Source organism: Lagenorhynchus albirostris, chromosome 7 (assembly GCF_949774975.1).
Source record: "Lagenorhynchus albirostris chromosome 7, mLagAlb1.1, whole genome shotgun sequence".
In the NCBI taxonomy this organism is placed as follows: Eukaryota; Metazoa; Chordata; class Mammalia; order Artiodactyla; family Delphinidae; genus Lagenorhynchus; species Lagenorhynchus albirostris.
Genome location: NC_083101.1, coordinates 104399894 through 104416764, shown reverse-complemented (window position 1 = coordinate 104416764; position 16871 = coordinate 104399894). Strand labels below are relative to the sequence as shown.

The window sequence follows — 16871 nt, the reverse complement described above, 5'->3', positions numbered from 1 at the left end:
CTGACACTATAAAAATATTTCTTTGGATTACAATAACAAGAAGTGTAAACGAATCTTCAATAATTTTTAGAAAAGATATACAAAATTTAGAGCAAAATTTTAAATAATGCAAACACCTGGGTAAAGCTAGGAATACTCCTTTCAACTATTTTAAAACTCTACTAACATTTAATTGCACATTAGTTTTATCTCCCAGTAGAAAGTGGGGTCAACTTTCCTAAACATTTTCCTAGAGTCAAAACTCTATCAAGCAGGGAAAAAATAATAATCTTGGCAGCTCCTTTATATAACTTTAGTCCTGACTAGAGTGTGGGGCTTCTAGCAATCTGTATTCCAGCCTTGACTAGATGGGCTCACAACTTGAGATGCAGAGATCTTGCAGAGATGCAGCTTCTTGCCTCTCCCAGTGGACCACTCACTCAGCTTTATTATATCTTTGCATCAGAAGAAGGTTGACAACTCCCTACTGTGTTCTACCGCCCCCATATACCCATGCATACACATGCATACTCTTTATGGCTTTTCTCTTTTAAGTGAGAAGAATGAAGGATTATGAAACATCATTTATGTGTCATTCTAGTATGACTTCTCTAAGTGAAATAAGTGCTAAGTGAAATAAGTCAGAGAAAGATAAATACTGTATGATAATGGCTTATATATGGAATCTGAAAAATACAACAAACTATTGAATATAACACAAAAGATGCAGACTCACAGATATAGAGAACAAACTAGAGGTTACCAGTGGGGGGGGAGGGGCAATATAGGGGTGGAAGAGTGAGAGGTAGAAACTATTGCGTGTAAGATAGGCTCAACGTGGGGAATATAGCCAATATTCTGTAATAACTGTAAATGAAAAGTAACCTTTAAAAATTGTATAAGATTTTTTAAAAAATGGGGTTACAAATTATATTCCTGATTTCAATCTAACTCCAAATAAGTGGTGATGTTTTTCTAATCATAAAAAATTTCTCATATGATTCTTAATTCCTTGACATTTAAAACCATCATTTGCTTAAACATTACTCTGCATTTAAATGTGTAGGATGACTAACCACCCTGTTAAGAAACTTGCACTTTTATAGGACCTTTGCCCAGTGTTGTGTTGTGCTGATAAATTGATACATGTTTTAACAGTCAGCTCTCTGTTTAAAAAACAAAAAAGGCCCAATGTGTACCATTTGCCGATTCCTGTGGTGTAAATGTTCCCTTGCCAGTTGCAAGCTACCGATGTGCTGGTGCTGAGGGGGGAGCTGGGAGGAGCTGGTCCAAGCTGGCTCCTGCCCATCGCTGCCTTTGTCAGGGCTGTGCTTCTTTTTCCAAAATGGATCCTGGTACTTTCCCCCCCTCTGAACATTTAAATATACCTTTTTAAAAAATTGAGGTATAGTTAATTTATGATGTGTTAGTTTCAAGTGTACAGCAAAGTGATTCAGTTATAATATCTATGTCTATCTATCTATCTATGTCTATCTATCTATCTAATCTTTTTCAGATTCTTTTCCTTTATAGGTTATTACAAGATATTGACTATAGTTCCCTGTGCTATACAGTAGGTCCTTGTTGTTTACCTATTTTATATATAGCAATGTGTATATGTTAGTGTCAAACTCCTAATTTATCTCCCCCCCAACTATCCCCTTTGGTAACCATAAGTCTGTATTCTATGTCTGTGAGTCTATTTCTGTTTTGTAAATAAGTTCATTTGTATCATTTTTTTAAGATTTCACAAATAAATGATATGATATGGTATTTGTTTTTCTCTGCCTGACTTATTTCACGTAGCATAATGCCCTTCAAGTCCATCCATGTTGCTGCAAATGGCATTATTTCATTCTCTTTTTATGGCTGAGTAGTATTCCATTGTATATATACCACATCTTTATCCATTCATCTGTCGATGGACATTTAGGTTGCTTCCATGTCTTGGCTATTGTAAATAGTGCTGCTATGAACATAGGGGTGCATGTATCTTTTGGAATTACAGTTTTCTCCAGATATATGCCCAGGAGTGGGATTGCTGGATCCTATGGTAAGTCTATCTTTAGTTTTTTAAGGTTAAATACACTTTTGAACTATTTTCTTTATACATTTCCTTCTAGAATTGCTATTTTTTTTTAACTCCCAAGAGAATCTCTGCAACAATGTCCTCACAACCTCCGACCTTGTAAGGCGGACAGATGGGAACATTTGACACTGGGACTATTGCTTGTTCCTTACAGGGCTTGTGCAGAACTGAAAGCGAATGAGCTAAAGTTTGCTGAAGGCTCTTGTGGAGCATGTGCATGGTTGCCTTTGCGGCGGTTGAGTTATTCTGTTCTCTGTGTGCCTCTCTCACTTCAGAGGAAGCTGCCAGCTGACTCCAGCGTTCTGGAAGACTCAGAGCTGGTGTACACGGTCAGCGCCCAGGAGTACTGGCAGCAGGCTCTCCTCACCGAGGAGGAAACTGGTAATTTATACGTATACATTTTTTCATCTCAATCACTCCAATTCTCAGGATTAAGCTTGGCACTCTGAATTTCCCGTTCTAGAACTTTCTGTGCCGCACTTCTAGTTTGCCACAGTTTCTATACCTATGAGCAGCTGTATGCGTGTTTGTCTCTGCATTGTTGTGGTGCCTGAGACCACAATTCCTTTCTCCTCCAAATCTTACGATGAGTTGTCATTTCCTTAGTGTTTGCCTTGAGAGTCCTTGCTCACCCAGGGACAGGTAGAAAAAGCATCCGTGGCATGCTTTTTCTTTGGGGGTGGGGTGGGGTTAGAGAACATGGCTGCTTTCTTCAGAGAACTTGAAATTTACATGAAGAGCTAATATAGTAAGTCCCCTACATACGAATGAGTTCCATTCCGAGAGTGCGTTCGTAAGTCCAGTTTGTTCGTAAGTCCCGTAGAATTAGCTTAGGTACCCAACTAACACAATCGGCTATATAGTACTATATTGTAATAGGTTTATAATACTTTTCACACAAATAATATATAAAAAACAAACACAAAAAATAAAGAAAACATTTTTAATCTTACAGTGCAGTACCTTGGAAAGTACAGTAGTATAGAACAACAGCTGGCATCCAGGGGCTGGCATGGAGTGAACAGGCAAGAAGAGTGACTGACTGGAGGAGGGAGAGGAGGTGGGAGATGGTAGAGCTGAAGGATGGTCAGCGATAGGAGAGGGAGGGCAGGCTGCAATGTCACTCACGCCTGATGCTGATGGCGCAGGTTCTGGTTCCTTGCTGGAACCAGATGCACGTTTGCATCTTTGAAAGTTTGCAGCGTGAAGGTTCGTAAGTAGGGGACTTACTATACTAAGCCACGTGCAAAAATCAAAGTAAAAATGAGGCTAGTTCTATGGTGCTCTGAGTACAGCAGAAATTCAGAGAACCCAGGACCTGTGTGACTGGTTTACTGAAGGAAAGCTGTGTGAGGAGGCAGGATCCGAGCTTGACCTCGATCTCAGCTGAAAATGGTTTAAAATGGGCCTATATGTCGCTAGACATGGATGAACGTCAAAGGCGATTAAGGAGCAGAAGATGTGAAAAGTTGCCAGAAATGGGGAACTGCTTGAACAAGGATATCAAAGAAATAATCAGCATGGCACAGGCAAGGAATAATATAGAAACATTTCCACCTACAGGGATAATGGGAGGAAAGTAGCTTGACATCTATTATCTTCCGACTAACAGAGGATTCGGACTAAGATACATGTCTAATCTGGAATTGCACTTGTCAGAGGTCCTACCCTTTCTACAGCAAGCATGCGCTATTTTGATGTTAATGGTTATTTGATATAGATAGAAAAGTCTAGCGGGACCAAATGGCTGAGGCTCTAGAAATGTGAGCCCCGGGTTTTATATACTATCCAGGTAACTATCGTCCAGAGGGAAGTGCCCGTTTTCTTACCCAGCCTGAACTTTTCCACAGAGTTTGTTCTCTACCACTGAATAAAATTAGCATGCATCACTGCTGATCCTAGACTGGGGAAAACAGATAGGTTGGTTTAGTGAGCAACCCACCCGCATAGGACCTCAGCAGAAGTTAATTCAGACTGCCAGCATGATCTGTTAATGTTTAAGAATTCTATTTCCCACCAGCTCTGGCCTTTTCAAATTTTTTGTGCTGCCTGTGAATTCCAGAAATCCCCAAGTTAAGAGAATATATCAGGAGAAGGCTCTTGGATAAGAAGAGGAGGATGGTGACCAAGTATGTCACTGAAGCTTTTGGCCTGTTTCTCCTCACGGACAGTTTCAGCTGCACGGACAACCTGCCGGTAGGAAGACCCCTGGACTGTGTGTCCTCTGCCTCCTGGCCTGGGCAGAATGCTCCCTCTTACCAAGTTAGAAAATTAACTCACCGTAATCATTCTTTTCTCATCAGAGGAAGACCCTAAGCTTAGAGAATCTAAAGAGAGCAGAAAGAGAATTCGAGGGTTAACATTGTAACCTTTGAGCAAGGAAAAAAAAAAAAATGAAAAGAAATAATGTTTTACCTAGGACAGATGGGCTGAGAGGAAAAGGTAAAAATAGTCACTTTTGCCTCTCCTGAGACTTGAATCAGGTAGAATGTGTTTAATGGCAGGAGGGATTTGTCTACTTCTACTGGAATATGTCAGTTCTTGGTTATCCTAAAGAGGCATGTGTGCACATACAGTCCAAAAAACTTTCTTCTGCCTGTGGACTTCCTGCATGGCCTGGTGCTGTCAGAATCTCACACTCAGAGCAGCGTGGTTATATAATGTGAGGGGAAGGAAAAGAGGAGGGCCTTTCAGCAGAGAGATATTATCTTCATGGTCTAGAATGCAGGTCTTCTGAATAACCAGTTAAAAATGACTTTTTTCATAGTAGTGGACAAAGTTATCTTTTTGATGGATGAATTTTTTTTTTTTTTTTTTTCGGTAGGATGAATTTTTTTTACCCTAAGATAAGAGGGATAAGCTGCTAAATTCGAGGTTTGGGAGAAAACTTTGTTGCTGGAATCAATCACCAACTGCATTGTTTCCTTGTGAGGGAATGAAAATACAAACAGACAAGCACATATAAAGACAGAACTCTCGGGGCTTCCCTGGTGGCGCAGTGGTTGAGAGTCTGCCTGCCGATGCAGGGGACGCGGGTTCGTGCCCCGGTCCGGGAAGATCCCACATGCCGCGGAGCGGCTGGGCCCGTGAGCCATGGCTGCTGAGGCTGCGCGTCCGGAGCCTGTGCTCCGCAACGGGAGAGGGCACAACAGTGAGAGGCCCACGTACCACAAAAAAAAAAAAAAAAAAGACAGAACTCTGACCCACAGCCTGCAGCAAGTTGCCTGGGAAACCAACCCCCCATCTACAATGAACAGCTCAGGAAGCCAGCCTGCTCTAACACTTGTAGGAAGTTAGACTGCTATCTCTAGTAACAATCTAAGAAGCTAAACAATAACTTCTGAAACAATCAACCCCAAATGGCCAGACCTTTGTTAACGACTGACGGGCTTCCCTTATCCTTTTTTTTTTTTAACTGTCATCCATATTTTATGGCAAAGAGATTGCCATTTCTCTTAGGTGTTTTAACATACGAGCAATGGCTGCTTACAAAACGGAAAAGAAAATTTAAACAACCTGAAACACACAAAAACAACCCATCAGATTCAGATGACAGAAGTATGGCTGGAAGGTTACATCTCCCGTCCAAACTAAACCCTTTAGCAACGATTGCACTGCCTTTAATTCTGCAAATGACAGTCTCCCAGCAGGCTGCATTATTCTGATCCCACACATCCTCAGTATAATTGGCTGCCCATGAAACTCTCATCACAGACTGCCTTGTTAGCTCATGGGCTTCCCTAACCTTTATCCCTGCTTCCAACTGAGGACCAATCAAGAAAAGATAAATACGCATCCTCACGTATCACATAAGATCCCTGCTTCGAGGTCTCCACCTACGGCTGCCCCATGCCAGGGGCCTCTGATCAGGGCACCAGAAGCCTTCCCATCTCTCTGCTTGCCTTTGAGTGTCTGCCAAACGCAAGTGATGGCCACAGACTCTCTTGTTATATAGCAAGCTCTAAATTAATAGCCTTTGTGGGTTCTCATTTGGTTGGTATTTCTTTATTTTCACACTTGCTGTCAGCTATCAGGTTTGCACAGCCAAGCTGTCTGACTTCTTGTTATGCAGAATAGGGAAAGGGGAGAGAAATGTACCGGTAGGGCTGGTCCTGAGAATGTGGGACAGTGAACCTGGGAGGGCCCTGTGGAGTGATGAGCAGAGGCAGCTGGTGCGGACCTGACTTCAGTGTGAAAAGTAAGCAATGTCAACTCTTTTACTTTTAATTAATTAATTTATTTATTTATTTTTGGCTGTGTTGGGTCTTCGTTGCTGCGCGTGGGTTTTCTCCAGTTGCGGTGAGCGGGGGCTACTCTTTGTTGCGGAGCGCGGGCTTCTCATTGCGGTGGCTTCTCTTGTTGCGGAGCACGGGCTCTAGGCACACGGGCTTCAGTAGTTGCGGCGTGTGGGCTTCAGTAGTTGTGGCTCGAGGGCTCTAGAGCGCAGGCTCAGTAGTTGTGACGCACGGGCTTAGTTGCTCCACGGCATGTGGGATCTTCCTGGACCAGGGCTCGAACCCGTGTCCCCTGCATCGGCAGGTGGATTCCCAACCACTGTACCACCAGGGAAGCCCCAGCAATGTCAACTCTTGATGGTCCACGCAGTGTCAGTCAAATGTCCACATTTTAGAAATTAAAAGTGCCGTATAGAGTAAGATTCACCATCTTTTTCATCGTATCTCTTATTCCTCGTTTGGGTCTAGTTCTGTGTAAGAAAAAAGAAACCCTCCTGGAATCTGAGATTTTCCAATTTGACTTTTGTCCTCTGAAATACTAGTGAACGTTTTGACATTCTAACTTCCCCCCAAAATTCTTTGGGGGTGAAAGTTGCCTCTCTGCTCAGCAAAAGATTGTTTTTGGAAGTGCTGATGGAAAACGAATCGGATGTGGTGCTGTGTGTGGTTGGTTTATTTGATAAACACCAGGACAAAGCATTTTGCAATCGAAGTTGGAGCGTGGTAAGGAGGTGCAACCCGTGTAGGGGCTCAGTCCCTCCTTGTAGCCAGACTGCAGGTTACAGAAGACACAGAGGAGGGGGCTGGCTGGTACTTCTGTGATCGCCTTTTAGAAGGAGTTGCCAGCAGGCTTACTCAACATTCTTTGGCCTCAGTTATTGGTCTCAGTCTTAGTTCTCTGATGGAAAGCTGGAAGGCAAGCGTTTGTCAGTTCCTTTGCATTCTGGGAAAAAAAAATCAAATCTAAAAATAAATGTGACAGATCATTTTTTAAGATTGTGACTCAAACCAAAACCTTTAGAGTTTGGATAGTTAGTGATTTTAAATGAACAGGGATCTAGTCTTTATTTTGAAGAATCAATGGGAAGTTGATTATGACGATCTCAATGTTGAATGAGTCCTGCATTTATTCATAGTAGATGCCAGCCTTTCCCTTTCTCACTGCTCTTTTATTTCCAGCCCCTTCCCTTCTTATCATTCTTTTGCTTCTTCAACAAGGATTCTTTGAGAGTGAGCCTTTGTGAGAATCTTGCCCGTGGAGTTTCTTCTCATGACTCTTTTCTTCTTTCATTTTGATCACTAGTGACACGACAAACTCCAAAGAATCTAGAGGGAACTCTGGGGGAGAAAGTATGGCTTATAGAATTCTAACTAGTGAAAACTCTGAAACTCCCCAGGGCTTGCCTCAAGCAGAATAGTTTCCATTAACTTCTAAAACTCCTCTATTCTGAGACTCAGGGTATAGGAGTTTGAGGCTGTTTTCAGGATCATTCGGCCCCATTCACTTACTTCACAGACGATGCCCTTGCGATCCAGAGATGCTAAGTCATCTCTGTAAGGTCACACCTCAATTCAAGAGCTATTCCTGTCATCAAATTTAGAATACACTTTAAAAGCCTACGTTATCCAGCCATTTCTCCACGCCACTCATTCACCCCAGAAATGTTTATGGACCATGCTCTCCGTGCCCTGCCTTGGAATAAACAAACATGAACAACAGAGTCTGTCTCTCCAGCAAGGTCCTGGCCCAGGGCAGGAGACACATGGCCTGAGAAGAGACATAGCACAGCAGGGGTGTCCTAAATGCAACGGGAGCCCAGGAAAGAGCGCCCCAACTCTGCCCAGGGAGTCAGGGAGAGCATCACATGGGAAGTGACTTTTGAGCTTTGGGAATATGAGAACATGGGAAGAGCACATGCAAAGGACCAAAAGTATGACACGTTTGGGGAATGGTAGAAAGTTCGGGGGCAGCTACGTGGGAGGACTTTTTGGGCAAACAGAGAGCTGGTGGTGCTGGAGAAATTGATTGAGTTCTGGCCACGAAGGACCTTAAGTGATGAGCTAAGGAGTGTGGTTTCTTTCCACTGCAGTCAGGCACCGTGTGGTCCCCAGGGTTCTCATACAGGGGACAGACACTACAGAGTTCCCAGTTTGGAACCTAGAGGTCAAGGCTGCCCCTGGCGGTCACTCCCTTGTATTACTTGAATAGATATTTTCTTCCCTGACTAGACTATTCTCCTTTGAAGCAGGAACCAAGTCTTTATTTTTGTGGTCCTGTAGCTTTGCTGTTTATTTAAAGCAGTGTCCAGAAGATCAGTATTACCTGGGGCTCGCTACCAATGTAGAATCCCAGGCCCTTGGGTTTGAACCAACTCTTCTGATGGTTTCTATGCACGTTAAAGTTTGAGAAACCCTCTCCTCCAAAACTGCTTTGTGCACGAAGTTCATTAAATATTCGTTGAATCAGATGTCATTGGAAAAATCTCTTTTAAGGACAACTGGATTTTTAAAAAATATTTACTCTTTCAAGTAGCCTAATGGGTTAAACCCCAGGAAAAGTTGCAGGAGGATATATTTGTTCGATTCTCCAATCCCACAAAGCGTAAGGAGGTCTGTGCCCTGAAGGGTGCCTTATGGGGATGATAGGGAGGAGTCCACCGTGGGTGATCTGCTCAAGCTAAATCTTGTGTTGGTGACAGACTTAAAGAAAGCAGAGTTGGAGGAGATGGTGCCTTTAGGGAGGGGGTGGCCTCACGTTCCTGATGGCCCTTGTTCCCTAGAACGAATACTTGCACGTGAGTGGCCTGCGGAGATTTGTGGAAGAGAAGATACAGCTGCTGGAGAAGGCCATCGACCAGTGCTTTGCCCACATAGTGCAGCCTCTGCAAGAAGGGGTCCAAAATGCCAGGAGTTCCTACCGACAGATCCTCGGGGCATGCCTGGTGGTGAGTGACCCTCTAAAAAGAAAAGCCGTGATGTTCGGTGAGGCCCGCCTGATTCTCCACCTTTTTTCACTATGCCATTGCTTTTGAAAGAAATAAAGAGCTAGAAGAAATTAGGAGAGAGTGAAAATTGCACACAGGAAAGCATATTGAGGGAATTGTTTGTGCACTGTGAGGACGCAGGGAAGGGTACACGTGCAGCCGAAAGAACTGGAATTGAGGATCCGAGGGTCTTGTTTGGAATGCCAGCCCCACCAAACATCCTCTCTGTAGGCCTGGGAAAGGCCCTAAACCCACTTAAGCCTGTTGGGACTTTTCTTCTGTAACATGGGGCTGGTAAACACTTGCCCAATCTATTTCACAGGGCTGATGTAAGTATCAATTAGATACACAGTAAGAAAGCACCCTATAATCTCTCACTTGGCACACAAATTGTTGTTCTATCTTTTCATTATTCAATAGTTATATGGGGTTTCTAAGGGATGAGAGATAAGAAATGTGTGTGGTTGTTTAAGCCATGAAGTTTGGGGTAATTTGTTTCATAGCGATCGGCAACGAAGTGACCCTGGAGAGAACTGTTTCTATACAACGGTGGAAGATCCCAGATCACAAAAAGTGAATGAGTGGGTGGGTGCTGAGAAGGCGAAGGCACGAGGTGGGGACCAGTCCTCTGAGACAATGTGCTTGTGGAGGAAGAAGCAGCATCAGGCACCTTCAGGCTGTCACCAGGGCTTCATCCCAGGAACTGTCCCCGCTCTCCTCAGCCCTTCAATGGCTTCTTTACTCTGTGACTATGGGCACAACCCAGGGCGTTCCTATTTGATAAGCAACTTGCCCTTGCGATCAGATATTTGGGCAGACATGTATATACTAACATCATATCTTTAGGTAACATAGTAAAATAGACTAAATGTCTAATCATACGAGAATGCTAATGATATGATACATCCATATGACATTACGTGGTTATTCCAATAATTTTTTGGAAGTATTTACAATGAATTCAGGAAATGCTCATGTTATAATATTAAGCAAAAATGGCAGAATATTAAAATAGAGATAGATGATAGATTGATATGGGAAGATAGATATGGATAGATAGAGATAGTATGATGCCAGTTGTACCATGCTACATGGCCATTCACTGAAAACATATATCATTGATTAATGATCACAAAGGCCTCTACTGAAATTTCAGTTAATGCAAATGTATTTTTTATTCTCTTTACTGAGGATCAATCGCCATGTGGCTAAAATTTGTCAAGTCTCTTATAGCTCTAGCTTCATATTATTTTTTTCTTCCGATGTGTGAGTTTATGTCTCTGGGAGAAAATATTACAAAGAGATACACATCAAGTTACGTTTTATCAAATATGTAATAAAAAGTGTAAAACATCGAGGCTGTGCTCGGAAAACCTAAAACACATACTCGCGGTAGAGTCAGAGCACATTTTCATTTAATAACTGCTCATTTAGCACTTATTTATCAAGCATGACCTATACCAGGACCAGATGGTGAGGACATCACGATGGATGAAACATCGGGCCTGATCTTAACCAGCTGATGGTCCAGTTTAGCAGCCTGATGAGTAAAGAGACAAACGCAAAGCTGTATGTAAGCAGAGAGCAGAGGATGCTTTGGGAACCCAGGGCAGGGGCACCCGCCAACTTGAGGTGTGACTGCTGTCCTCTCTGTGTAGCTTAATAATACATTGAAAGATCATGTCTCTACTCTTCCCTGTGGTTCTTGGTAATGGTGTTTGGCCAAAGGCAGTGCAGCTCTGATCCCGTGAATTCTAGGTAACACCTACTAACTCCACTATCTTATTGTTTAATTATCCAGAGGAGTAGAGGAAACCAGGGTTTTCACCAGACTCTGAAAGCGGTTTGCCTGAAAAACGGTATCTATGCCTCCAGGACTCTTGGGAGAATAGATCTGAACGAAGCCATCACGCAGCCCATCTATGAACAGATTGATCCTGTTTTTGGAGGCATTTTTAGGTAAAGGATCCTTCACTTGGATCCTCTGTGAACAAACATGCGAAGAACGCTCATCTTTAAGAATTTGTACTTTGGATCTGGAAGGGACCGGAGTAGCTTGCCACTTGAGGAGGAAAACTTAGTCTTTGGCAAAACACAAAAGCCCTAGTTTGGTTTACTTAAAAATTTCCTGTGGTGACCTGGAGTGCAGCTGGAGATGCTGCTTTCAGATTAATATTATGATTCCCATTATTTTTCAAATATCTCCTACATGCACCGGGGATCCGAGCCCAGGACAGGGGTATTTTGGTTGGAGAGTGTGGAGTTAAGGAAACACACGGCCTTTGTAAATTTCCCCGAATGAGAAAAGGAAAAGTGGCTCACGATGACTCTGCTTGCTTTTGACACACAGCGTGCTCACACAGCGTGGGGTGGGGGGCTTGAACTTTCACAGCGCCCCGTCCTTCCCTTTTTCCTTGACCTCCAATCCTTTTCTCCATCCACAGAAACAGTCTCTCCTAATCCCCAGCCTGTCCCCAGTCTCCCTCCTTTGCCCCTGGCATTTCACCTGGCCTACCACCCTCTCCTGTTTGAGCCATTCTACCTTTGCTCGATTCTTACTCAGTGCCTCCACCCCCGTGCCCCCAACCTTCCTTTAAATGTGTTTGGAATCCTGCGATTCTACCTACGCTCACCCACCCCTGTTTTACACATCTGTAGGGTAAACTCCAAATTCCTTGGAACGGTCTTCAAGACATTCCACCTGCTTCCAACTGGCCTTTCCCATCTCTCCCCACCCCCCTGTCAGTGTCAACCCCTGGCTTTAACCAGCCTGAGGACAGCAAAGAGCAACTGAGATGTACCAGGGACTTGTGCTAAGCACTTTGCATGCATCATGTCATCACATCCTCCCCATAACCCCCTGAAGTGGCTCTGGTCTTCTTACAAGTGAACACACTGCCATTCGGAGGAATCGTATAGTTTTCCCAGGGTCACCCGGCTCATAAGAAGAGAGCTAGGACTTCAAGCCTCTGCCCTCTCCTCTACTCACCTGATGCTTCTTATTCCTGGGATGTCCTGAAACCTAGTTCACTATGTCGTCCCTGTGGAGAATGCCTCCTCCTCCTTTTCACGTCCCTAAATCTTACCCATCTTTTAAGGTGTAGTTCGTCCCACCCTTTCAAGTGGGAACACCTGGGCAGCAGAAAGACTATGAGTTTTGAGGTTAAACAGATCAGTGCCCAAGGTCTGGCCCTGCTACTTACTAGCTGTGTGACTTTGAACACATTAGCTACCGTCTCTGAAACTCAGCTTTCTCATCTGTAAAATGGGCATCATTGCACGGACTTCATTATAGGAATTTTGTAACTGTTAGATCTCGTCCTCCTTCTCTTAAAAATGAGTAAAAGAATACCAGCTAGTTTCCTCTTTGTTTTAACCCCACAATAGCCACCGTTGTCTCTTAACATTTTATCGTGCTTTCCCCTGTAGGTCTGGGAAGCCCAGTGATGGCTCAGCTCTGATGCCCCACATAGATGCTTTTAAGCACTCTCTGCAGGAGAAGATGACGGAAATTGGGATAAGAAATGGCTGGAAATATGATAGCTATAAAAAGAGTTTCCTGATCCAGGAGGTAAGATCCTTATAAAGTGAAGGGGGCAGCGAGGTTGGGTAGTGGTTTTCTTCGCAGCAGGATTTTGGAGGTTGCCTGTCTTTTCCCACCTGTTTCTCTGGAGTGTCCAGGGTCTGGGTGGACCTTATAGCAGGCACCGTGGGATACAGAACATAGTGGGTTGGGGCAAAGAGAAGCGGTCCTGAGTCTGCTACAGACGTAGCAAGCTTTGTCCCACTGAGAAGAAAGGAAGAGTAAATGCTGAGATTGTCAAGTTGCCCCCGTTCCCAAGAAGAATCTTCAAAGAATCCTTAGAAGTATAAACATTTGAACCCCCTTGTAACATTCTCACGGACTTCTTTATCATTTTTGCCAATATCATGAAGTATTATCCACAGCGGTGAAGTTTAAAGAAGAGTCTTTTTTTTGCAGATCATTTTTTAGCTTTGAGGCCTCAAGACTCTTGTCTGGGACTCATTTGCTTAGTCCAGGCTGTCTTAGTCTGTTTGGGCTGCTGTAACAAATACTGTAGACCAGGCAGCTTACAGACAGCAGAAATTTACTTCTCACCGTTCTGGAACTGGAAGTATAAGATCAAGGCGCAGGCAGGTTTGGTGTCCGGTTGGGCCTGCTTCCTGGTTCACAGGTGGCCATCTTTTTGCTGTGTGCTTACATGGCAGACGGGGCAGAGGAGCTCTCTGGGGTCCTGTCTATAAGGGGAATCATCCCAATGGGGAGGGCTCCCTCCTTAAGACATAATCACCTCCAAAGGTCCCACCTCCTAATGCCATCACATCGGGGTTTAAGATTTCAACAGAAGAATCTGGGGGAACGTGACTATTCAGTCCACAGCACAGGCCCAGCCCAAATTACAGGGTAACACTAGAGAAATCGCCTGTGCCTCCCCCGCCCTCCCCCAAATGCCCCATCCCAGCAGCTCGCATGCACCCGAGTTCAACTCTGCAAATAGTTATCGAGTTTTCTGAGGTGCCCGGCACCGTGGGAAGCACTTGGGGATATAAAAGTGCTTCAGATAAAGTTCCTGCTTGTGAGGAGTTCACAGTGGCGGAGACGTGTGAACAGCCAACGATAATACAGGGCAGAGGAGGCGGTGGCCGTACACGGGAACCCCTGCCCTGCTTCTATTAAGGGATTGTCACAAATGGCTTTTTGTTAACGTGGATTCTCAGATAAGCGCCATCCTGGGAGGCCTGGAGGGACACATCCTCAGAAAGAAGAGGAGGATTTATGAGTCTCTCAGCACCTCTGTTCAGAACGACCTGAAGCCCTGTTACGAAGGTGGGCCCCCGAGAGTAACTTTTCTACCTCCTCCGGGGTCTGTCGGCTCCTTTAGCATCCTAGTCTGCTGCTCCCCCTTCAAAGTATTTGTCCTCCTGTGTCCTGAGTCCCCATAACACTCTTGCTCTACAAATTAAAACCAAACAATTGCAAGGGTGTGGGGAGAGGTCAGTCATGACCCATTTCTATCTGTGTGTTTCTAGTTCTTTCTGTCCACCCTTTATCTAGACACCTTGCTTCTCCTCTCCGTGCTGCATCTCAGCTAATTAAACTATAAAATCCATTATCCAATTCTCATCCTTATTTTCTTTAAGTATTTGTAAACTCACTTTCCAACTTTTTCTTGGTTTGGTGGTCCCACTGTTTTTTTTCTGGGGTGGGCGGGTGAGTTTGGAATTTTGGAAGCTTCTGCTTAATTCACTCATTAGATTTTCAACATGAAAATGATCTAAATATTGAGTTAGTGTTTTGTATCATGTTATTCTATTTCCACGGTGTAGAAAATGGTGCTACATGTATGAATATATGTGTATGTAGGTAGGTATGTATAATACATATGTGTGTGTATGTGTGTGTATAGTTTGTTTGCTTGTCTTTTTTTAAATGTGCTTTTTAAATTTATTTTTTAAAATAAATTTATTTATTTATTTTTGGCTGTGTTGGGTCTTCGTTGCTGCGTGCAGGCTTTCTCTAGTTGCGGTGAGCGGGGGCCACTCTTCATTGTGGTGTAAGGGCTTCTCATGGCAGCGGCTTCTCTTGTTGCAGAGCACGGGCTCTAGGCGTGCGGGCTTCACTAGTTGTGGCACGTGGGCTTCAGTAGTTGTGGCTGGTGGGCTGTAGAGCACAGGCTTAGTAGTTGTGGCGCACTGGCTTAGTTGCTCTGCGGCATGTGGGATCTTCCCGGACCAGGGCTTGAACCCGTGTCCCCTGCATTGGCAGGCAGATTCTTAACCACTGCACCACCAGGGAAGTCCCTGTTTGCTTGTCTGTCTTTCTGGTGCTAAAGGTCTCTAAGCAAGTCCTTGCTGTGCTGTGACTGTGACTATCGTTTTTGCCAGAGGTAGCTCAGATCACGGGCAAAAAAGCATGTGAAAGAATGAAAGATGTCCTCAGAAGAGGGCTGGACCGGCAGGTGGACGAGGGCATGTTTGAACGGGCTCAAGAAAGGATGCAGCACCAATTTCACCAGCTGAAGGTATTTGACATCCATGGTTTGAATTCCAGTCCCAAAGAGGCTCCTGGGGGAGCACAGGAAGCAGGTACAGAAGACAGAAGAAGTAGTAGTTGTTTGGGCCCAAATAGAGCCGGATGCCTTCTCTAGAGAGTGCCCAACCGATGGCCATGATTCTGGGGAGGAGGCCAGCCTCCACTGCCACCACATGCTGGCTCGGGCTTCTCTCTGAGACCGTGGCTTCAGAAATGCAGCCCCTCCAGCCCTCTCCTGCCTCTTTCCTCTTTACTGAGTCATCACTAGGACAACTGTAATATCTAGAGGGGATCCTAAGCTCTTCACAAACATGAGTTCATTGAATCCCCAGCAACTCTGTGAAGTATACTATTATTGTTCCCATTTTATAGATGAGAAAACGGAGGCAAAGAGAGGTGTATCAAGAGGTCACACAGCTAGTAAGTTACAGAGCGGGGATTTGGGACCAGATAACCTGGCTCCAGCAATAGCATAATCTTAAGACAGATTTTTTTTTTAAATGAGGGAAAATGACTTGTCTACATAAAATACCAATAGATAAATGCCAATCAACTATTATAGGTCAGTCTGTTACAGTCCCTGGCATAGAATTAGGTGTGACGCTGTCTATCTCAGAAAACAGTTCCTAACAGTTTCCTCAAACCTAAATGCTTCTGTCAAGTACGCTGGGATGATCTTATCCCAGCCCTGGGTCTCTTAGCTAGCCAACCCCTCCCCAAGTAATATAAATTCTTTGTTTTAGTCCAAGGTACTGCTGGCTGCCCCCCACCCACCCCAGGCCCTAAGCCAATAGGGTTTGCAAATTCACCAGCCTCAGTGCAGGCTTAGCTGACTCTCTCCCAACCTCCTGAGGACCCCGGCTCCTTGCTATTTCCGTCCACCTCTGAACCAGCCTGCTTCCTGAAACCTGCTTCTGCACAACCTCCTCTCCCCGCTTCACCACAGTTATGGAAAATACATTTCTCCACAACACAAGGCATGTAATATCTCTTGGACCAGGCTAAGAGGTATCTCATTTACCAGGCGTGGTTTAGTTTCCATCATTTAACATATTACCACCGACTACAAATACCTGCAGAAAATTTGCCAAACTCTACAGCTGCCAATCCCCACTGAATGTTTAAAAACCGGCCCTTAAGGTGCCCAAGAAAACAATTCCACGGAAAAATGATTAGCACGTTGAGCATGTACAAATGTATCTTAAGTGACAGCCATGCAGGAAGGTGAAACTGGGCAAGACCACAGAGGGTTCCCATTCTCTGATCTCACAAACAAGGAAGCTGAGGCCAAGGGCATGAGGTACTAGAACAGGTTCACAGATGCAGCCGAGATTAGAGCTTTGGGTTCCCAGCCTGGTGCATTGAAGAAAAGACCATAAGACTTGGAGTCAGGAGATGCAGTTTCAAAACTAGGCTCTGTCAGGCTAGTGGAGAGTCCAGTGTTTTTCAACGGGAGGCAAGAGATGCTTAGAAGAGGAAAACTGGTTTTAGTTGATAGAACGACTGAGAGTAGCAAGAAGACATTTCTC

At 44.4% G+C, this 16871-nt stretch overlaps 1 protein-coding gene across 2 annotated transcripts in view; it reads left to right on the top strand.

Annotated features, from left to right (window-relative positions):
* NUGGC (nuclear GTPase, germinal center associated) overlaps positions 1-16871 on the top strand; it is a 47898-nt gene that overhangs the window by 26819 nt on the left and 4208 nt on the right. For both annotated transcript variants that reach the window (XR_009541405.1, XM_060153604.1), the window contains exons 11-17: positions 2344-2449; positions 4131-4264; positions 9084-9248; positions 11089-11246; positions 12717-12858; positions 14028-14136; positions 15195-15331. Coding sequence is in view for 1 of the 2 variants with exons in the window: in XM_060153604.1 (XP_060009587.1) it covers positions 2344-2449; positions 4131-4264; positions 9084-9248; positions 11089-11246; positions 12717-12858; positions 14028-14136; positions 15195-15331 (951 nt within the window). In the remaining variant the exon portion in view is untranslated. The remainder of the gene's footprint in view (positions 1-2343; positions 2450-4130; positions 4265-9083; positions 9249-11088; positions 11247-12716; positions 12859-14027; positions 14137-15194; positions 15332-16871) is intronic.